The following is a 24,021-nucleotide window of genomic DNA, read 5'->3' as shown; positions in this document are numbered from 1 at the left end:
GTTGTGAACCTGTAAAAGACCATCTTGCATTTGGTCAGTGCTTACTAGAGAAACAGATTTAATACAAAATATACAAATATATAAGAATTTACAATGTTGGTTTACAGTAGCCACCTACAGCATCAGGTATGGACAAGTGCAAAAGGGGTGTTTGTGTGCTGAAGATCCAAAGGATCCAGTCGAAGGCTGGAGCTCACTGTAGTGTCCGGTGTGAGTCCATATCAGGAGGGCAAAGGGTCTGTGATGGAAGGCTGAGGGGTCTGCACCAGAAGGCTGAAGGGTCTGTCCTGAAGGCTGAAGAGTCTGTCCTGGAAGGCAGGAGACAACGTATAAGCTGAAGGTGAAGATTAGAGCTCCTCCAAAGAAACAGAAGCAAGCCTTCCTTTTTTGTCTCCCAATTATACCATTTAGGAGCTGGGCATGGTGGTGCATGCCTGTAATCCCAGTACTTGGGAGGCTGAGGCAGGAAGATCACCATGACTTTGAGGCCTGCCTGGATTACATAGTGAGTTCAAGGCCAGCCTATTGGTTGGGGTCACTCACCCCCAGTAAATCTCAGCAAATCTTCAGTGTATACCTTCAGTCACACCCAGAACGATACTGATCCAATTTAGTTAGGCATTTAAGTTAATACAGTTAACCGCCACAATCCACCCCTTGTCAACTTGACAACCATATACATCTCTTTAATCCAGAGTCTCTAGATACAAAAACAAGTTCATTAATTGCACGTAATATGTTATGACTATCCTGTGTACAAACAGAAACACACTAATTTCCTCCCCAGAACAGAAGGCAAGTTTTCTTTGGGTGATGCTTACTTCTGACATTTCATAATTTGAACATTGTAACATAGGTTGAACAATACTTGAGAAACAATATTAAGTCTATCAGAACTATAATACATAGGAAGCATATTAGAAGAGAACTATTACAATTACAATCCTTGTTTCTGTAGCTGAGCATGGGATGTAGCTGAAATTTAGAACTTCCTTCTTCTATGACCCATTCTATATTCCCTTGCCCTTCAACAAGGACTTCAGCAGATCTTGGTTCTTTCCTTGGTGGGGTGACCCATACCTTCTTTCCAGAAGATTCTGGACCATTTGTCATCCTACTAGGATTGGATTGTTGTAGTTTCCCATTGACCTTAATACCAGCACTAGGAGGAGCTCTAAGGGATCTCTTTCATTCCAAGTATATTCTTCCTTTCCTCTACTGTGGAGTAATAGTCTAATTTCCCCTTGATAGTCTGGGTCAGTCACCCCTGACAACACTCTAACTCCCATTTTAGCTTGTTTACTCAGAGGCATCAGAATACCAACATGACCAGGGGGGAAGTCTTATCTTACAGTTCCATTGTATCATTATTGTGCTTCCTGGTACAAGTCTTTGTCAGTCTGGAACTAAGACTTCTAAGCCAGCAGATCATGAGGTCATGGAAAGAGGAAGCAAAAATTTTCCTAGTGGATCAGTTAGGGTAATGGTGAGTGGTACCATTCCCACTTCCACACCTTGATTCCTGGACCTGTGAATCCTGCTATTAGAGATACAGTACCATGTAGTAGACGTTGATTCAGAGCATATACAGCCTTTTGATTAACCTTACCCCATCCCTGCAAGCTATTGCCACCTAGCCGGTGCTGTAACAATATCTTCAAAAGACCATTCCACCTTTCTATCAATCCAGCCACTTCTGGATGGTGAGGAACATGGTAAGACCAGTGAATTCCATGGTACTGAGCCTATTGCCTCACTTCTTTGACCATGAAATGTGTTCCTTGGTCAAAGGCAATGCTGTGTGGAATTCCATGTTGGTGGATAAGGCATTCTGTAAGTCCACAGATGGAAGCTTTGGCAGAAGCATTATATGCAGGGAAGGGAAATCCATATCTAGAATAAGTGTCTTTGCCAGTAAGGACAAAGCACAGTCCTTTGCATGTGGAAGCAGTCCAGTATAATCCACCTGCCAACAGTTCACAGGCTGATCACCCTGGGTGATGGTGCCACACTGGAGACTCATTGTTGGTCTCTGCTGTTGGAATATCAGGCATTCAGCAGTGGATATAGCCAGATCAGCCTTGGTGAGTGGGAGTCCATGTTGCTGAGTCCGTGAATAACGTCCATCCCTGCCACTGTGGCCATCTGTTCATGAGCCCATTGGGCAGTGAGAGAGGTGGCTAAAAAAATAGGTTGACTGCTGTCTATGGAGCATCCTACCCACTTGATTGTTAAACTCTTCTGCTAAGGTCACTTTTTGGTGAACATTTACATGGGATATAAATTTTTTACATCCTTTGCCCATATGGAGAGATCTATCTATGTACCTCTTCCCCAAATATCTTTGTCACCAATTTTCTACTCACACTATGACTATCCAGCCAGATCATTGGCTATGTATATATAGCACTTGAATCAGTATACAGTCACACATCTTGCCATTTTTCCTTCCAGGGAAAATGTACCACCAGGTGCACTGTCCGAAGTTCTGCCCACCATGAAGATTTCCCTTCACCACTGTCCTTCAGGACTGTCCTGGAAAGGGGCTATAATACTGCACCTCTCCACTTATGGGTGGTACCTGCATAATTTGCAGAACCATCTATAAACCAGGCCCTAGCCTTTTCTTTCTCTGACAGGTGATCATATGGTACATACTATGAGGCCATAAGTGCATGTGTGAAATAAAAGGCAGTATACCAGTAGTAGGAACCATGGGCATTTAAGCAACTTCTTCATTTACTTGTGTCCTCTGAATCTTCTCTGGCTTGATCATGTATATACCATTTTCCATTTAATGTTGGGACTGTTGCTGTGCACATCCAATCTTATGACTCAGTGAATCAGATAATACCCAGTTTATGTCAGGCAACTCAGGTTGCATGGTAGCCTAGTGTCCCATTGTCAAGCATTCAGTTTCCACTAAGGGCCAGTAGCAGGCCAAGAGCTGTTTATCAAAGGAGAATTGTCTAAAATCCTAAAGGACTCTACTGCAATTCACCTACAGGAGCCTGCCAGAGACTCCAAACAGCATCTCTACCTGCAGCTGGCACTCCAAGTACCATTGGATCTGCCGGATCAAATGGCCCCAGTAGCAGAGCAGCCTACACCTGTTGCAGAGCCTTCTGTTATTCTGGGCTCCAATCAAAAGTAGCAACTTTCTAAGTCACTTGGTAAGTGGGCCAGAATAAAACAGCTAAGTGAGAAATTTGTTGCCTCCCAGAATCCAAATAGGCCCACTAGGCGTTTTTCCTCTTTTTTTGGTTGTAGGAGGAGCCAGATGCAATAACTTATCTTTTTCGTTAGAGGAGATATCTCTACATACCCCACATCAAAGGACTCCTAGAACTTTCACTGAGCTATAAGAACCTTGAATTTTAGTTGGATTTATTTCCCGTCCTCTGTCTCTCAAATTTTCAACTAACAAATCCAGAGTGGCTGCTACTTTCTGTTCACTTGGTCCAGTCAACATAATATCATCAATGTAGTGGACCAGTGTGATACCTTGTAGGAGAGAAAAGCAATCAAGATTCTTGTGAACTAAGTTGTAATAGAAAGTTAGAGAGTTAATATAACCCTGAAGTAGGGCAGTGAAGATATAGTGCTAGCCTTGTCAGCTGAAACCAAATTGTTTCTAATGGGCCTTATACATAGGTATGGAGAAGAAGTCATCTGCCAAATCAATAGATGCATACCAAGTACCAAACCCTAGCCTTCTCTTCCTCTGACAATTGATCATGTTACACCCCATGAGACCATAAGTGCATGTGGAAACAGAAGGCAATATAGCAGGAGTAGGAGCCATGGGCATCTGGGCAACTTCTTCATGTAACTTACTTGTGTCCTTTGGATTTCCTATGGGTTGATTATGTATATACCATTTCTATTTAATGTGCTTAAGCAAGGACACCACATCTGGTACAGCAGCTGCAATCAGAGTCTCCACTTGATTCAGTTTTCAGTAATCTACCATCATTCTTCAAGACCCACCTGTCTTCTGACAGGCCAAATGTGAGAATTATATGGAGATGTGATGGGAACCACCACCCCTACATCCTTCAACTTCTTGACAGGGGCACTAATCTCTGCAGTCCTTCCAGGGATACAATATTGTTTTTTGCCTTACTATTTTACCAGGTAAAGCAACTCTAATGGCTTCCATTTGGCCTTTCCAACCATAATAGCCCTCTACAGGTTAAAGAACTAATGTGAGGATTCTGCCAAGTACTAAGTATAGTGGTACCTCAGTTCACAAACTTAATTTGTTCTATGACTTTGGGAAAGATAGCCATATTTGTGTTTGAGTGGGAAAGATGACTGTGATAGTGTTTCTCATCTGATGTAGAATTTGCAAACAAAAATGAATTTTTGCCAAATGCTTTTGTTTGCAAACCAAATTGTTTGTAAACAGAAGTGTCTGTGAACCAAGATACCACTGTATGTCTATCCCAATTATGCATTGTGGAACAGGGGAAATGATTACAGGATGAATTTGAGGACCAACTGGATCCAGTGTGAGTTGGACTTTTGCTAAAATTCCACTGATAACCTGACCTCCAAAGGCCCCTACTCTTAGAGGCCACAGTGATATTTTGGATCCCCTGGAATCAGTGTTAGTTTAGAACTAGTGTCCAGAAGTCCTCAAAATATGTGTGATCATTTCTCTACCCCAGTGTACAGTTACTCTGGTAAAAGCCATAGGTCCCTTTGGGGAAGGATAGGAGAAAGAATGACTATAAATTTTTGGTAGTCCACCAGGGTCCTGGGTGTACCAGGTGACCTGGCCTCCTCTTCATTCAAAGGGTTCTGGGTCTGTAAACTGCTTCAGATCTGGGAACTGGTTGAGGGATTGTGATTCCCTGTTACTATGATTTGAAGCATGTTTCTGTTGATTCACCCTGAAATTTTTTTCAATTACGGTATATAAATTTAGTGAAAATGTTGTAGGCTTCCTATTTCACTTTTGGGAACATAATGACTAATCAGCCAATGCCATAGGTCTACATGTGTCAGACCATTTGATCATTGTTTACCGTCTTATGTCCATTATAGTGTGTGTACTTTTCCTTTGGCAATTAAGTGCTGCCACTTGACCCCTGCCACTCCAGGATCCAATTAAACCCATTGTCCTTAAGTTTTCCAATTGAGTAACCATGGTCCCCACTGTAAGGTAAGGCCTGGCATACAGAGAAGAGCAAAGACAGGGCTCTTCAGGGATGCTGGTGTTCCCCTCATGAATCTGTTCCTCAAGGTGCTAGTGAAGGGAACATTTTCTGGATCATCCCAATGTGGTGGATTTGGTTTAACATGACAAATCCACGCCAGGATTCCCATTTCCATGAGCCTTTGAATCCCCTCATCAACAGTACACCATGGCTGGCTGGGATCAACGTGCCGCCCAGCATCCAGACACGCGGGCTCGGGGCCGAGGCGGGTGAGCACAGTGCCGCTGCCCCCGTCCCACTCCCGCCACAGGGCCAGCCCGGGCACCTAAAGTTGCAGCTCCGGAGCGCACTGGCACGGCAGACGGGGAGGAAGCGCGGGGCCGCAGAGCAGAGCCGACCGAGAATTTCCACAAGGAGGACCGGGTGAGCAGCCTGTGCCAGAAAGCGCTGCACATCGTCACCGAACTGTGCTTCTCGGGCCAGGTGGAGTGGGAGAAGTGCTCGGGCATCTTCCCGCTGGAGAGCGGCAGCCGCGCGAAGGGCAGCACAGATATTTTCTTCAGCCTGTTAGCGGTCATCAGCTTCTGTGGCCTGGCCTTGTTGGTTGTCTCACTTTTTGTCTTCTGGAAGTGGTGCTGGCCATGCTGGAAGAGCAAAGCCGTGACTCCCAATGTCAGTATCCTCCCCCAGAGCATCTCAAGGGCTCCTACAGAGGTTTTTGAGGCTGAAGAGAAAAAAGAGGTTAAAGAAAATGGAAAGCCAGCGCTAAAAGCTCTTGAGCCTGCAATAAAAATTAGCCACACTTCTGATATCCCAGCAGAAGTCCAAACTGCTTTAAAAGTACATTTAATTAAGTATGCACATGTGCAGAGACAAACTACTGAGCCTACTTCTTCATCCCGACACAATTCCTTCAGGAGACAAATGCAAGTGTCCAGTGTGGATTTCACCATGGACGTGGAACCTGTTTTACAAAGAGGAGAAACAACAACCAGCATTGGGAGAATAAAACCAGAGCTCTACAAACAGAAGTCAGTGGACTCTGAGGGCAACAGAACAGAAAATGTCAAAACCTGTGGGAAACTTAACTTTACCCTCCAGTATGATTATGAAAATGAACTTCTAGTTGTTAAAATTATCAAAGCCTTAGATCTCCCTGAGAAAGACTTCACAGGAACTTCTGGTCCACATGTGAAGACGTATCTTCTTCCAGATAGGAAAAAGAAATTTCAGACCCATGTACACAGAAAGACTTTAAATCCTCTATTTGATGAGGCTTTTCAGTTTCCAGTAGTATATGATCAATTAAGCAACCGCAAACTACATTTCAGTGTATATGATTTTGACAGATTTTCTAGACATGACATGATTGGGGAGGTGATTCTTGACAATTTGTTTGAAGTCTCTGATCTCTCCAGGGAAGCCACAGTATGGAAAGACATTCATTGTGCTACCACAGAAAGTATAGACCTGGGTGAAATCATGTTTTCCCTGTGTTATTTGCCAGCTGCTGGGCATATGATATTGACAGTCATCAAGTGCAGGAACCTGAAGGCAATGGATATCACTGGCTCATCGGACCTTTATGTCAAAGTCTCTCTGATATGTGAGGGTAGAAGACTAAAAAAAAGGAAAACAGCTATAAAGAAGAATACTCTAAACCCTGTCTACAATGAAGCCATTATTTTTGATATCCCTCTGGAGAACATGGACCAGGTCAGCCTAACCATTGCAGTCATGGATTATGACAGGGTGAGACACAATGGGATCATAGGAGTATGCGGAAGAGGGCTGGACGCTGAGGGGCTTGGGCACAACTGCTGGAATGAGATGCTGGCTTATCACAGGAAGGCCATCACACTCTGGCACCCCTGCTGGAGGAGCTATGGAATTCACATGTGTTTGTGTCAGAGAACACCAGGAGAACACTTTTCAGTCCTAATAGGATGTTCAGGGAGTTACCTGGCCGGGCAACTAGTTTTGATAGTCAAGGATCCTGTTCATCTCCAAAACCACCTTCCACACCATAATGCCTCCAGTGTAAGACCCTGTAAGAAGCACCTAGGGCCGTATGCTCCTTGGATCAGAAAAAAAAAAAAAGCAGAAGATTTGATTTCCTCACTTAAAATATATTCATAGAAAAGAACAAACTTGATGTGCATTTTTTTCATTTACCTTTGTGTCTGTTTTTAAACTTTGAACATCTTAATACTTTTTACTTGAATATGAATAGTCCTTAGTTATATAAGGCATTTTATCCTTCATGTCATGCCTATTAGTACAAAGAAAGTTTGAAAATCTACTTTTTCCCGAGTTGCACGGAAGACACCGAATCACCCCACTGCAGACAGGCAGGTCTGCCCATGCCCTACTGAGGTCCTGAGTCACACAGAAGACTCCGAATCACCCCGCTGCAGACAGGCAGCCACCTGGTTCCACACTACAAAGATGCAGAGGACACCAGACCACCAGACCAAGGTACTGAGTCCCGCTGCTCCCGGCCCAGAGGTAGGGGCTTCCCAGTCACCATCCCTCCCGCTGCTCCCAGACCAGAGGAAAGGGCTTTTGGGGCACCTTCTGTCCTGCCGCTCCTGGCCCAGAGGAAGGGGCTTCCGGGCCACCATTCCTCCCACCGCTCCCAGCCCAGAGGTAAGGGCTTCTGAGCCACCATCCCACTGCTCCTGGTCCAGAGGAAGGGGCTTCCCGGCCATCATCCCTCCCACTGCTCCCAGCCCACAGGAAAGGGCTTTTGGCCCACCATCCCTACCACTGCTCCCGGCCACTGTCCCACCTCTCCCAGCTCAGAGGAGGTATCTGTACAGACGCTAACAGTCCCCTGCCCCAGTTGAAATGAGAAAACACGTAAATAAGTCTCAAAACCAGACTTCCAGATTACCTACAGCAACCCCAAAGGGAAATGAGATGGAACACTCTGATACTCAGCTACCTGGACCCACTGAACTGGCAACAAAAGGGGATCTGGAAAAAATGAACTCAGAAATAATATCTCAGATAACAGGAGAAATTGTGCCCCTAGTGCAAGACATGATTAATAAATCTAGAGAGGAGCTCAGGAACATGATGGAATCTCAACATAAGAAACAAATGGAATCCATAAAACAGATGCAAATAGATTTCCAGGAGATGAAAAACTCCATTGAAAGTCTACACAGCAGAATGAGCCAATGGGAGGACAGCATTCAGATATAGAAGATAAGATTGCAATTAGTGACCAGGAAAAGAAAAATTGCTTCAAAATGATAAGGGAACATGAGAAATCAATCCAGCAGCTGCTAGATGATGCAAAGAAGAATAACATAAGACTAATTGGGCTCAATGAAGAAACAGGAGAGAGTGGAGATGACATAAAAGATCTCTTCACAGAAATAATGGTAGAAAACTTCCCAAGCAGGGGAAAAGAGCTTGACATACAGATAAGTGAGGCATATAGGACTCCAAATAGCCTCGATCAAAAAAAATCTACACATAGGCATATAATTGTTAAGATTCCAGAAACCCAACAGAAGAACAAAGTTCTACAAGCAGTTAGAGAAAAGAAACAAATCACATACAAAGGAAAGCCCATCAGAAACACAGCAGATTTCTCAACACAAACCATCAAGGCAAGAAGAGCTTGGAGTGACATATTCCAAGGCCTAAAAGAAAACGGCCTCCAACCCAGATTGATGTACCCTGCAAAATTATCTTTCAAAATGGATGGAGAAATAAGATACTTTCATGACAAAGAGCACCTTAGGAACTGCGTGAATACCAAACCAGCACTCCAAAGAATTTTACACAATATCCTAGGAAGAGACATTGAGGATCACAACCCTAGGAAGCAAAGCAGAATGAACCCATCTGGCATGACAAGAAATCAAATGTAAAGGGGGAGAACCCAACAAAAAGAAAAAGTCATGACAATGACAAGTCAATACGTTTCAGTTACAACCATCAATATTAATGGTCTCAATTCACCAACCAAAAGAAATAGACTGGCAGAATGGCTCAAGAAGCAAAATCCAACAATATGCTGCATACAAGAAACACACTTCATTCCAAAGGAAACTCATAGACTGAAAGTTAAAGGGTGGAAAACAATACTCCATGCGACAGGAACCTGAAAAAAAGCAGGAGTAGCTATCCTCTTGGCAGATCAAGTAGATTTCAAACCAACACTGATTAAGAGAGACGAAGAAGGACACTACATCTTTGTAAAGGGAAGAATCCAAAAGGAAGAGATGACAATCATAAATATGTATGCACCAAACACTAGTGCCCCCAACTATATAAAACAAATACTAACAGACATGAAAAGTCATATATGCACTAATACAATTGTAGTGGGGGACCTCAACACCCCACTGTCACAAATAGATAGATCAACTAGACAAAAAATAAGTAATGAAATACTAGAACTCAATCGAACTCTTGAACAAATGAACTTAACAGAGGTTTACAGAGTCTTCCACCCCACAAAATCAGAATACACATTCTTCTCAGCTGCACATGGGTCATTCTCAAAAATAGACCACATACTCACACATAGAACATGTTTAAGTGCGTGCAAAAGAATTGAAGTTATCCCGTATATATTATCAGACCATAGTGTGATGAAATTGGAGATCCATAGCAAAAGAAACTGGAAATATTTCATAAACATGGGGAAATTGAACAACACACTTCTGAATAACCAATGGGTCACAGAGGAAGCTAAAGAAGAAATCAGACAGTTCCTTCAATTAAATGACAATGACAGTGCAACATATTGGAATCTATGGGACACAGTGAAAGCAGTCTTACGAGGGAAATTCATAGCAGTGAATACGCATATTAGGAAAACAGAACGAGCCCTATTAAACAACCTGATGCTGAACCTCAAGCTTCTAGAAAAAGAAGAGCAGGACAACCCCAGAGCTCATACAAGGGAGGAAATTATAAAGATCAGAGGAGAAATCAATGCAATAGAGACTAAGAGAATGATACAAAAAAATCAATGAAGCCAAGAGTTGGTTCTTCAAAAGAATCAACAAAATTGACAAACCCTTAGCCAACCTTGTCAGAAAAAGGAAAGAAAAGGCCCCAATCCATGCAATTAGGAATGAAAAGGGTGAAATGACAACAGACCCAGCAGAAATCCAGAGGATCATCAATACCTACTTCCAGAACCTATACGCCAATAAGATGGATAATACAGAAGAAATGGACAGATTCCTAGAAACATATGAATTACCAAAGTTGAACGAAGAAGACCTAAAAATTCTGAACAACCCAATATCAACCAATGAAATTGAAAATGTAATTAAAAACTTATCAACTAAGAAAAGTCCGGGCCCTGATGGCTTCACTACTGAATTCTACAAGACATTTAGAGAGGAACTGCTGCCACTACTGTTTAAACTCTTCAATGAAATTGAAAGGGAAGCAATACTCCCAAATTCATTCCTGGAAGCAAGCATCACCTTGATCCCCAAAGCAGAGAAAAACTCAACTGAAAAAGAGAAGTATAGGCCAATCTCGCTTATGAACATAGATGCAAAAATCCTTAATAAGATAATGGCAAACAGAATGCAGAAGATCATCAAGAAGATCATACACCCTTATCAAGTGGGATTCATCCCAGGGTGCAGGGATGGTTCAACATATGCAAATCAATCAATGTAATACACTATATCAATAGAGCCAAGTACAAAAACCATATGATTATCTCCATAGACACAGAAAAAGCATTTGACAAAATGCAACATGCATTTATGATAAAAACCCTACAAAAAATTGGAATAGATGGTCTCTTCCTCAAACTGATAGAAGCCATCTATGAAAAACCAACAGCCAATATCGTACTAAATGGTCAAAAACTGAAATCCTTCACACTACAATCAGGAACAAGACAAAGATGTCCACTATCACCACTCTTGTTCAATGTAGTTCTGGAAACAGCCACAGCAATTAGACAAGAGAAAGAAATAAAAGGAATAAAGATAGGAAATGAAGAAGTCAAATTGTCATTATTTGCAGATGACATGATACTCTATATAGAAGACCCCAAGAACTCCACCAAAAGTCTTCTAGACTTAATAACCAAATTCAGTCAAGTAGCTGGTTACAAGGTCAACACACAAAAATCAATAGCATTCCTCTACACGAATGACAGACTCACTGAGAGAGAAATAGGGCAAATAATTCCTTTCACAATAGCATCCAAAAAACTGAAATACCTAGGAATCAACCTAACAAAGGAAATCAAAGACCTCTTCTCTGAAAACTATGGCACTCTGAAAAGAGAGATTGAAGATGATATCAGAAAATGGACAGACATCCCCTGCTCCTGGGTAGGAAGGATTAATAGAGTGAAAATGGCCATACTTCCAAAACTGCTATATAGATGTAATGCAATTCCAATTGAGATCCCAGCAGCATACTTCATGGACCTTGAGGAAACAATCCACAAATTCATTTGAACAAGAAGAGACCCAGAATAGCAAAAGCAATTCTAGGTAACAGAGACATGGCAGGAGGTATCACAATCCCCAACCTGCAACTACACTACAAAGCTACTGTGATAAAAACAGCATGGTACTGGCAAAGAAACAGACCTGAGGACCAGTGGAACAGATTAGAAGATGCAGAAACAATGCCAGACACACTCAGCCATCTCATCTTCGACAAAGGAGCCAAACACCCTCACTGGAGGAAAGATAGCCTCTTTAATAAATGGTGCTGGAAAAATTGGGCTTCAACTTGCCAAAGATTAAAACTAGACCTGTATCTCTCACCATGTACTAAACTAAAATCAAAATGGATTAAAGATCTAAATATTAAAATAGAAACTCTGAACCAGTTGGAACAGAGGTTAGGTAGAACCCTTGAAGACATCAGTGTAGGAAAAGATTTTATGAACAAAACCTCAGTTGCCCATGAACTAGCACAAACAATCAACAAGTGGGATCTCTTCTTATTGAAAGGCTTCTGTACAGCAAGAGAAACCACCAGCAGTGTGAAGAAACAATCCACAATGTGGGAAAAAATCTTCACCTGCTCTTCCTCAGACAAAGGTCTACTATCTCGAATCTATAAAGAACTTCAAAAGATCAGACCTCCCAAATTTAAAGACTCAATCAAAAAATGTGCATATGATATGAACAGACATTTCTCAGATAAAGAAGTAGAAATAGCAAATAAATACATGAAAAAATGTTCAACATCACTGGTCATTCGATAGATGCAAATGAAAACAATGCTGAGATTCCACTTCACTCCAGAAAGAATGGCTGCTATCATGAAATCAACCAGTAACAAATGCTGGTGGGGCTGTGGGGAAAGAGGAACCCTGCTCCACTGCTGGTGGGAGTGTAGACTGGTGCAAGCACTGTGGAAATCAGTATGGAGATACCTCAAAGAACTAGGACTGGAAATCCCATTTGACCCCACTATTCCCCTGCTGGGGATCTTCCCCAAAGAATTAAAAGAATCATACCACAGTGATAATATGTGTGCCCATGTTCATAGCAGCACAGTTTGTAATAGCTAAAACTTGGAAACAGCCCAAATTCCCATCAACTGGAGACTGGATAAAGAAAATGTGTTGTTTTTTTTTATATAAAATGGAGTACTACTCAGCCATAAAAAATGAGAAATTAGAGACATTTATAGCTAAGTGGATGCACATTGAGGCAATACTCTTAACTGAAATAAATAGGACACACATGTATAAATACCGAATAGTTTCTCTGGTGTGAGAAACAGCAAGTGTAAAGAAGGACTAAATGTATAATAGGTCATGTGAAATAGGAAGAAAAGGGGCAAAGGGGAAGGAAGTGGGAGGGCTAGGGGAAGGGATAGAAGGGAATGGGATTAATATGAGAAAATGGAAAACTAGGAACAAAATCTTTGTAAATAGGGAGGAATGGAGGGGTTGAAGGGAGGGCTGGGCAAGGGTTAAAAATAAGAACCAAGAGAGACTATGTAAAGGTGCAAATTTCCAATGATGAATGTCATTATATTGTATACCTAAAATGTACCAATGATTAGAATGAATAATCGATAATGTAAAATAGGAAGAAAAGGTCCAAAGGGGTAGGGGTAGTGGGAGGGGCAGGGGAAAGGAAAGAAGGGAAAGGAAAAATGCTGAGAAATGGAGAAAATGGAAATAAAGTCTTTGTAAATAGGGAAGGGTGGAGGGGGTGAAGGGAGGGCTAGGAATGGGGAAAAAATAAGAACCAAGATGCATTATATAAAGGTACAATTCCCAATGAGAAATGTAATTGTGTTGTATACCTACAATGTACCAATAAAAGAATTTAATTAAGAAAAAAAAAGAAAATGTACTTCTTTGGATAAGCAAAGAAACAAGTTTTTTTTTTTTAAAAAAGGAATCAGTACACATTTATAATTAAATATAGTTTATGCTGCTATTTTATAAATTAAAAAAAAGAAGAAAAACAGTACACTGTAGAATATCAGCATCTCTCACTCATTCACAGTGGGCCATCTTTTGACCCATACTTATACCACCCAGACAAATAAACTATTAACACCTTTTTTTTACTCTTGGGACAGCAACATTAAATTCAGAATCATGGTTTAACTTGCTGTTGTCAACAAACTCAGCCTTATTCAGGTGTATGTTTTTGTCACCATTATCCCACACTCATAAAATCCATTCCCACACTTGCTCATAAGGCCTGTGTTTATAAGAATTAGGAAACTCAAGAAGTTCTTTGGGAGAATAGCTGGCCTTCGCATGGCTTACATAATGTACCTCACCCTTGGGGGCCTTCTGCAATTTGAGCTTAGTCAGGGGCCCAGAGGCAAAAGTGGGTGACGAAGGTAGGTCCTAAGGAGTGTCAGCATTATCCTGCTTGGTCAACACAGGATTAGTTTCCTCAGGTATACTAGGAGAGACTTCTGCCAACATAGTCTCTTTAGCATCAAGGAGCTGAACATCCTCAGCCCCATCAGGAATTCTCCCAAACATCTCCATCCCAGTCAATGGTATCCTATTTTTTTCTGATCAGTGCCCTCATCTTTACTTCAGATACTCTTTGAAGTGGAGCATTAAATTTATGCTGTATTTCAGCCAATCGAATCATGAAGGCCTGTGTTTGGGTTTCTGCAATCTCTATCCTGCTGCTAAAGGAAAAGAGATTCTCTTTCAGGACACACTTAGAAACGTTTAAATTTTTATGTGTGTTGAACTAGAAATTTGAATCTTTGAGCTCTTTATTTTCCTTTATTAATTTGTCCTCACAGAAAACTTTAGGTTTCCTATGGATGTTTTGAGCTCATTGTTTTCCTTCACAAGTTTGTCCAGGGATGTTAAGAACAGCTAACTAGCATCATTATATTTCCCACTCTGCAACAATATTAAAAAAAATTTCATATATGAAGTCACTAAATTCCTTACATCTCACAAGTGGTGAATTAGGATAATCAAAGGGATCTGCATAGCATATTACTTTAAACAGTACACAAATACTATCAGTATTCTTCACAGTATCAGAAGGAGAGGCCATGGCATCTTTAGTTCTCATCAAATTAGAGGGCCAAATCCAGGAACCACTAAAGTCAATTAAAATACTTAATCTTTACAATTCTGTGTCTCTACCACTACTCCTGGTACCAAAATCTGTATCAGTCAGTGCTTACTAGAGAAACATTTAGTGCAAGACATACAAATACATAATTTACAAGATTGGCTTACAATGGCTGTCCACAGGGTCAGGTATGGAAAAGTTTGGAAAAGGGCTGTGTGTGCACTGGAGATCCAAAGGATCCAGTCAAAGGCCTGGAGCTCACTGTAGTGTCCTATGTGAGTCTTTATCAGGAGGGCAAAGAGTCTGTGATGGAGGCTGAGGGGTCTGCAGGACAAGGCTGAAGAGTTTGCACTAGAATCCAAAAAACAACATCCAAGCTGAAGGTGAAGACTGGAGCTCCTCTGAAAAAACAGAAGTGAGCCTTCCATCTTTGTTTCCCTTTTATACTATTCAGGTGGCAAGCCTATTGGTTGCTATTCCTCACACCCAGTAAATCCCAGCAAATTTTCAGTAAATCCCTTCAGCCACACCAGAATTTGCTAATCCAATTTAGTTGGGCATTTCTTACTCAAGTTGACACAACCAGTTAACTATCACACCTGTACAGTGGACCCTCGAGTTATGACTGGCCTTACATATGAACGACTTGGGTTATGACCAGAATTTTAGTTTTAACTTAGAACCAAATCTTGAGTTACAACCCAAATGCTGGTCTTTCCTGTGTGGGGTTAATTGAGAAATCCTGGGCCAGTGTCTCTCTAGGGACAATGAGATCTGCCCGGAAGAAAATGTGGCCTAAGGTTATACAGAAGAGACTATGAAGACTGTGTAGAGGAACCTCAGCCTTCAATTGACCCTGTGGTTGATGACATTGTCACAATAGTAGAGTCCATAGGCTTGCAGGTAGACAGTGGTGATGTTGAGGAACTGGTGGAGGAACACTCAGAGAACTCTCTACAGAGGAACTTCAGCAACTTCTGGCTGAGCAACACAGAATGGCAGCTGAGGAGCTTTCTGAAGAGGAGGGGGAGTATCAACAACCAGTGCAGCAAAATTGTTCTTCTGAAATAAAGATGTTCCTGAAAAAATGGACAGAGCTACAAACATTTGTAGAGAAGACCCACCCAGAGAGAGAAAAAGCCAATCATTTTATTCACTTACTTAATGACAATGTCCTGTCATACTACAGAACTGTGTTAAAGAAAAGACAGAAACAGACAACTGTAGACCAGTTTTCAGTTCTGAAAAGGTTGAGACCTAGTGAGCCAGAAGCAGGTGCTAGTGGGCTACAGACTCTCCCAAGGAGAGAAAGGACACCAGTGAGCCAGATTCCTGATGTTCTTATGGAAAGGGACTCTTCTTTCAAACAATAACCACCTTCCACTTCATCCTCCCTTCCTGCAAGCCAAAGATGTCAACTTAAATGGTGAGTACAGTATGAAATTGTTGTTTCTGGTAAACTAGACACATTTTATAACTTTTTGGTGTATACACGAGGAAAATTATTGGTGTTTCTGGTAAATTATACACATATAACCCTTTTTTATTATGAAAAGGTTAGTTAAGGGGTGCTTTGGGAGGTATGGAATGTATTGTGGGTGTTTTCCTTATTTCTTATGGGAAAAATAGTCTTGACTTACAGGCAACTTGAGTTACAACCAGCCTTCGAATTGTTTGTAAGTCAAGGGTCCACTATTTTCTATACTATCTGTCAAGCAAAATCCAAGTACTACTATGCATGGCCTTAGGTCTGTAAGAGTCAGTTCACCTCCTGGGGGAAGATTTCTTCCAGAGGAGTCTGGAAGACCTTCTTACCTGATCCATGAATCATGTGTATTTTGTGGTCCCATGCCTTACCATTATCTTTTCTGACTGTTCCCCATCATTTCAACATTTTCAACAATCATTCAACATTTTGTGGAATCATTCAGCTTCCCCCCTGCCACCTTTGATACAGGGTTTCACTATGTAGTCCAGGCTTGCCTTGAATTCACTGTGTAGCCAAAGCTAACCTTGAACTCATGGTGATCCTCCTACCTCAGCCTCCTGAGTACTGGAATTACAGGTGTGCACTACCACACCCAGCTTAACTATCTCTCCTCAATAACTGAACCCTTAATTGTTGCACCAGCTCCTCATGTTTGAACCTCTCTGTCAGCTTTGGAGTTGTATGCCTGCCTCATATGAGAGACTAATATGGTATATAAAATTCCTACACTAAATATCCATGGATTGAAGGCAGCCTCATATTCAAAGTTCCATGCCAATGAGTTTAGTCTGTCCAAGGGAACATTTCAATGTGCTCAGAAATTTATCCCAAATCAGAGTTGCTCCCCCAGGTTGTATCCAAATAAACAACCCTGTCATGTTCACAATCTCTCACAGATGATTTGGGCTTAAGTTTTTCAGCCCTTCTGAGACTCACAGAGTTGACTAGGGTTTCTCAGCCTTAGCACTATTAACATTTGAGGTTGGATAATTCTTTGTTTTCTCTATCATTCTATTATTGTCAGACGTTTAACATGATCTCTGGTCTCTGCCTACTAGATGTCAGTAGTGCTTGCCTCCCAGTTTTGCTAACCACAAATGTCTCCAGATTTTGCCAAATGTCTCTCTGGAAATGCAAAATTGCGTTAGTTGAGAATCACTGGTGTAGATGCACCACAATGTGCCATATTTCAGGGAACCCACAGAAGGGAACCAGACCTCAACAGTACAGTGGTACCTTCTTGAGAGAGATTAGTCCACAGCCTTTGCCCCATGTAGAGTATATGCATACTGGGAAGAACTTGGACTGCAAACTCATACATTCAAATCTTTCCTTTGCATGTTTGAAGCAAGGTTGTCTACTTCTGTGCTTTTCAGTTTTCTTATTTGAAAATGAGGAACCATGTTTTTTATGTTATGCATAACATAGTAAGAACAAAGTAAGACTTTATATATTCAAATCCATACATATACACACGTATTCCTTTCAAATAATAGATACATGCACATGCACTTAATCAGGTTCAAATGTAAGTATACTTAATTCGCTAGTAAGATTAAAGGGACAATATAGAAAACTTTTTTCCATCCATCATTTAGTGTAATAATCTCTGTGGTTTATGGTATTATTCTATGCTAGAAGTCTCAATAGGGAATGCCTAACTTTAAAAAAAAATAAAGGAAAAGAGTGTCTTTCAGCAATTAAAAGCAAACTAAATTAGAATGAAAAGAGGCAGGTTTTTATAGTTGATTCTTCATTTTGCATTCAGTAATCTGACAAGACTGCACAAGAATTTAAATGTCTTGATGGGAGGTAGTGAATTTTAGTTCTCTGGGGGATTTCATTGTAATGAACCTGGTAAATAATTCAGGAACATATTAGAGGCCAATAAATGGGCAGCACCTGGTGCTATATTGTTCATGTCTAAACAAACACAGCCCAAAGATGGCATTCTACATCTGTCACTATTGTTCTGGCTTAAGTATGGACCCTATGTTCAGTGGCTATTGAAATAATAGTAATTAATATTTTTGTTCAGTCCTTCATAATCAAAGAATACTGTTCTAAGCTGTTTCAAAAACACAAAGCAACATTGTCATCCTCTTAAATTTCCTCAATAAAATTTCAAATTGATTTTCTCTGTCAAGGAGTGATTGCTTTAAAGAATTAGGAATATGTCCACCTTTTCTATTGGTACTAATTTGAATCTTTTATTACTTCAGTCTGCAAGGCTGAGCTGCTTTTTTAGTTATGATATTCATATTCCAAGAATCAATTGAGAGAACATCATCTTCAGCCACTCAATCAATAGAAATCTGTACAGCTTTCCAGTTCCTCTCCCTATTATTACCAGAGTAGCCCATCTCTCCTCTCTGAATCTAAATTTTTTAAAAACCAAGCAAGATCTCTGGGCAGTTCCAGCTGACTGGACACAGAATGTTCTTCTAAGGCCGAGAGGACAGGGCCTAAAGACCATCAGATAGTGTATGTGGAGGCATCCAGGCACTGAGTTCAGTGCCACCCAGGATAAAAGAGCTTAAACTAGGAGCTACATGGAAAGATCTTGGAAAGGCAGGGAATTCCCAAAAGGGGAAACAGAAAAAAGTACCTTAGAAGTCGCAAGTTTTTATGGTGCTTTGCCATAAAAGAAGTCTCAACAGAGAATGTAGAGATATTTACTTAGAAATGTATAGGTGTGTTTTATCTTTGTTTTTAAAGGATTTTTTTTATTATAATGTTTTAAAATATTTATTAAAACATTAAATTTGTAATATATGTATGTATATAATTATGCATAATAGATATAACTACGTAAAATGGAAACAAAATTTTTTAAACCTGTGTGTGTGTGAAAGAGAGAGAGAGAGAGAGAGAGAGAGAGAGAGAGAGTTTGAAATTGCTTGCTAAAGGGTCTAATTGCTTTCTTCCTTCAGGGTCCAGTGTGAGAGTACTTGGAGCAGTGACTGCCCTCTGGTGGTGAGCCAGAATTGTCGCTTTGTGTCACCTAATGGTTACTAAGATGCCCACCTTGACTAACATGGTACAATGGGCAACAGGGGACCGGGGGACCAGCTGAAGAATGTCTGATGTTAGAGTATGTCTGATGAAGAAGCCTACTGAAATAACCCTTCACTTCTACCTGAATTGGTTGTTTACCCTGGATTCTGAGCCAAGAGCCAGCTCTAAAATGGGATCTCTGAAGGAAAGATTTGAGTTCCTCTTGTGTTTTAGTCGGAGGTCTACATCCCTGCCAGTGGGTAACCAAGACTGTGAATAAGTACCCACCAAAAAGCATGTGGGGACATGGAGCCTGAAATAAACTGCTCTGAATTTTGCGACAGTTTTCCCGGCCAGGAGCTGGATCAAAGACCCCTTCATGATCTCTGCAAGACAACAATTGTAAGTGAGTAGCCAGGGGCATTAGGACTGCTCACATGTATATGTTGGTGGGGTGATCAGGGGAGGAGGAAGAAGAGGAGGAAGAGGAGGACTTGCCCATGTAAAATATATATTTTCCAGATCCTTGGTACTGGAAAATAAATAAATAAATAAACATTGACCAAGATACATATTTTCCAGCTTTGGTGCTGACCCATGGAAGATCCTTTATTCCTAACAGCTTCTCTTTATTCTGGCTTCAGACCATTTCCCAGGACAGCGGCAAGACCATCTCTTCATTATCTCCTGCCCTCCTGTGTATTGTTTGGACTTTTCTCAGCTGTGGATTACTTTTGATGCTCTTCTTTCTTGCCTTCACAATTCACTGCAGGAAGAACAGGTATGCAGCCCCATGCCCAGATTCTCCTCTCTCGTAGCCTGAAGTGTTAGCATCCTTTTGGTGCCACAAGCAGTTAGCCAGTATTAGCAAAGATGGCCTCCCCCTATGGCACTGGGCCATATGAGAGGGTCCTGCTGAAACACTGCTGGCCTTGTCATATGGTTCCCTCTAAAGAAGACAAAGATATAGCCCAATATTGTGCTAACTGCTCTAAGGCTGTCCAGTGAAGAGAACAAAAAGTCTCTCCCCATAAAGGAGAGTACAGTGCTTCTGAGATGAGATATTTATATGGAAAAGAGAGACTGTTGAAAACATGTCCAAACCAACATAAAAGCTTGTGGACAGCATAATGAAATCAATCTTGAGTGGATTGAGGTTTCCACCAAAACCAGTGAAGCTTTACTGCCTGGCTGTTCTGGAGACAATTCTGGTGAGCTGGAAAGTCACTAGCTTCTAAGGGCAAGTGTCTGGGGTTCCCATGGCAGGCAAAGAAGTAAAGTGGTGACTTGCTTAGAGTCTTGTCTTTGCTGCTCTTTGAGTCTCCCCTTGGGCCCCATCACATCTCTTCAACCCTAAGACTGTACCTTCATCCTGCCCTGTTCCCCACCTGCCTCCTGGGAAGCCATGCTCCAGCCCTCTCTCCCCAGCCCACAACTGACTTCTAGTCGGAGCCCATTCTCAGAATTCATCTACTCCCCTGCGAGACCAGACTCCTCCTGTCCCACTCCAGCCTTCTACCTCCTGGTGATCAAGTGTGTTGGGCTCCGTTGCCTGTGGATTTGGCACTCAGATAAGGATGGGTGAGTTACACTTGTCTAGCAGGCATTTTGGGGTGCTATTTGCCATATTAGATATTGAGAAAAGGGAATTGTTAACCACCAGTGACTTGAATTGCTGGGTCAACCTCAATTTAGCAGTGACATATAGCACTTGACCTAGGCTTCCCTAGCCACTTTTCATTCTATTCCTCAAACAGAGCAAGCTCATCTTCATCTCAAGTCCTTTGTGCCTCCTGTCCCCTTGCTGTTCCCTCTGCCTGGCCATCTTCCCCAGATCTTCCACAACCAGTTCTTTCTCATCTTGTAAGCCTCAGCTCCAGTGTCACCTCCTCAGAAAAGTCTTCTCTGGACATTCTGTCTAAAGTGGCCTCACTACCCTATTGCCACTCAGCCCCCTGTCTCGCTTCTTACCAAATTTCCCTGTTGTATTCTCTTCATAATGATTATAACTACTTGGCATTACCGAATGTGTTGAATTACTTGTTTTTAACAGTATCCCCAACCTGAATGTAAAGTCTTTGACAATGGGAGCCTGGCTTGTTGTGCTCACCACTGAGCCTCCAGCATTTAGAACAGATCTGGAACACAGTAGGTGCTCAATAAATACATATTCAGTGATCCTAGGAGGAAGGATATCAAAATCCCAGTGGTGACTGTTACCAAGAAAAGAGCTAGGGAGTGGGCTAGGGATTTAGCTCAGTGGTTCCGCCGCCTGCCTTGCAAGTGTAAGGTCCTGAGTTTGATCCCTGCTACCAAAAAAAAAAAAAATAGCTAGGGAGAAAAAAAATCATGCATTTTGAGGTTAGAGAAGTATGGAACGGACTTTTCATCTGTAACACATTTCTATGATGCAAATTAATACTCTACTGGAGAATTAAAAAGGATGTCATTGCTTCACATGTAATATTTCCTCGAGCAAGCTGGCAGTTTAAAGCATTCAAAAGCAAACTTTCTCATAGCTAAAAAATGAAATGAGCCAAGAATACAGTACTATAGTAACGCCTTCCTGTAGTGCATGTAGTGGCCCATTTAATGGCTTCACGAATCATGTCTTCCCTAACCATGATGCTGCAGTAGATGAAGAAGCAAAAGAGACACTTGCCTTTTAAAACTTTGATTTTTGAAGACAGCACAGATTCAGAACATGTTTTTAATTTGATGACAGTGTTATCCATTAGAGATAAATGCTGACCTACATTTTGAGATTAAGGTTATAGAAATTAGCTGTGATCCTGGATCCAAATGGTAGTGGATATTCACTGAGCACTAACTAGTGTTTTAATTGGGATAATTATTATTTTATTAGGATTCTTGTTACAAAGTTAAATATGTTTCAAGTGTTATGGACCCAGCATAAATTTCTTCTAAGCCATTATTTTTACACACAATTTTGTAAAATGCAGGCTTATCATTTATATATTCTTTTAAAAGAAACACCAGTAAATAGCATTAAGTAGAAATCTGTACATTCTATGAAAGATTTTCTTGCCTGTTTTGTTTGCAGTGGGAGCATGAGTTGGCATAAAGAATAAAATAATAAGAGACGGCTCTGAATGAAAATATATTGCAACAAAGTAGCCTATAAGGTCAGACAGGAAAGATAAAATAACCCATTTTCAAAAGTGTTTTATTAAATAATAAAATTTGTTCAAATATGCAACATCATAATCAGATACTTCAGTTCTGTGGTCTCTAAAGGTGTGTGTGTGTGTATGCTCATTCACACACATGAATACACATGCACATCCCAGAGAAGGAAAAATATTTTAAGAAAAAAATAGTACAATGATGTTTAAGTTCAGTTGCAGATACTGTATTTTTGATAAAAATTTTACAATGTAGTACACATCCAAAAATCAGTAAATACATAGGAAATTTGAACAACACTATCAACCAATTTGACCTCCTCCGAACAACAGCAGACCATTCTTTTTGAGTATATATGAAATATTTACCAAGAAAGATAATATTCTGAGCCGTAGAAGAAGTTTCATTAAATTTAAAAGGATTCTTCAGGGCCATCCTAGGCTACATAGTGAGTTCAAGGCCAGCCCAAACTACATAGCAAGACTTTGTCTCAAAAAAAAAAAAAATTAAAAAGATTCAAATCATACAACTCATGTACTTTTTAACACAATAGAATTAAATTAAAAATCAATAATAGAAAGACCTGTGGAAAGTCCTAAAATATTCAGAAACTGAACAGTTTAATTCATGATCAAAGAAATCAAAAGGGAATGTAGAATGTATTTTGGGCAGAATGCAAATGAAAATGCATTAAAATTGAGTACTCACAGGGGAAATTTATAACACTAACCTCCATATTAGGAAAAAAGAAATAAAATCAATGGCCTTTCTTTCCATCATACGAAAAGGCAGGAAAAGAACACATGAACCCTAAAGTAGAAGGATGGAAATGGTGAAGATCAATGAAAATTGATAAAATAGGAAAAAAAAGTAGAATAGAAAACAATCAGTGAAACAAAAAGCTTTATGAAAATTAATAGCATTGATCAACCTCTAACCAAAGAAGCTAGTTACCTAAATAAGGAATGGGAGAGGTGACATCACTATAGATTCCATAAATATTAGAAGACAATAAGGAAATATTATAGGGCTAAGATAGGCAGCCTGTAAAATATTCTCCAATGTTTCTCAGCTCCAGGTAGTCACACTCCTGTGAAATCTCCTTGAATATGACCTGGACTTACTGACTTGCTTATTGATGAGATGTCACTTCTGATATTAGGTCACAGAAAGATTGTATTTCCATCTTGGAGATCTCTTCCCCTGGTTCACTGTGTACTGCCATGTTGTAAGGTTCCTGGTGGAGGACCACATGACAAGAAACTGATGTTTTCAGCCTGTAGCCTGCAAGTTCACTGAATTTACCAGCTAAAAAAGAAAATTATCATCTCAGTAGAAAAAGAATTTGACAATTTCAACAGCAGCTGCAGTACAATCTCAGGGAATAGAAGCTTCCTTAACCTGATAGAGTGTATTTATGAAAAATGTATAGCTAACATCATTTTTAATATTAGAAGATGGAATGCTTTCCCATTAAGATCAGAAAAAAGACAAGATGTCCTTCCTCACTTCTGTTCAGCATTAGAGGTTTTATTCAGTGCAAGCAAAAGAAATCAAGGGCCGGGGATGTAGCTCAGTGGAACTGCGCTTAGCAAGCACAAGGGCCTGAGTTCAATCCCGGGTACTGCAAAAAAAGAAAAAGAAAAAAAGAAAAAGAAAAAGATATAGGAGGAACCTACTTTTTAAA

The 24,021-nt window shown here is 40.7% G+C and overlaps 1 protein-coding gene and 1 pseudogene across 5 annotated transcripts in view; both read left to right on the top strand.

Moving 5' to 3' along the window:
- Gpr156 (G protein-coupled receptor 156) overlaps positions 1 to 24,021 on the top strand; it is a 133,832-nt gene that overhangs the window by 46,183 nt on the left and 63,628 nt on the right. For 3 of the 5 annotated variants that reach the window (XM_087215923.1, XM_004835653.3, XM_021263061.2), the window contains exons 2-3: positions 19,124 to 19,589; positions 19,832 to 19,968. In XM_087215923.1, coding sequence (XP_087072049.1) covers positions 19,494 to 19,589; positions 19,832 to 19,968 — 233 coding nt within the window. In that variant the 5' untranslated portion in view covers positions 19,124 to 19,493. Of the gene's footprint in view, positions 1 to 13,233; positions 16,128 to 19,123; positions 19,594 to 19,831; positions 19,969 to 24,021 lie in introns of those variants that run through there. The other 2 variants (XM_087215926.1, XM_021263056.2) reach the window with 2 other exon arrangements.
- LOC101722236 (synaptotagmin-10 pseudogene) lies at positions 5,154 to 7,309 on the top strand (annotated as a pseudogene).

This window comes from Heterocephalus glaber, unplaced genomic scaffold (genome assembly GCF_053883595.1).
Source record: "Heterocephalus glaber isolate CG9 unplaced genomic scaffold, H.glaber_assembly_v1.0 deba00000122, whole genome shotgun sequence".
NCBI classification, from domain to species: domain Eukaryota; kingdom Metazoa; phylum Chordata; class Mammalia; order Rodentia; family Bathyergidae; genus Heterocephalus; species Heterocephalus glaber.
This window is presented reverse-complemented; position numbering and strand designations above follow the sequence as displayed.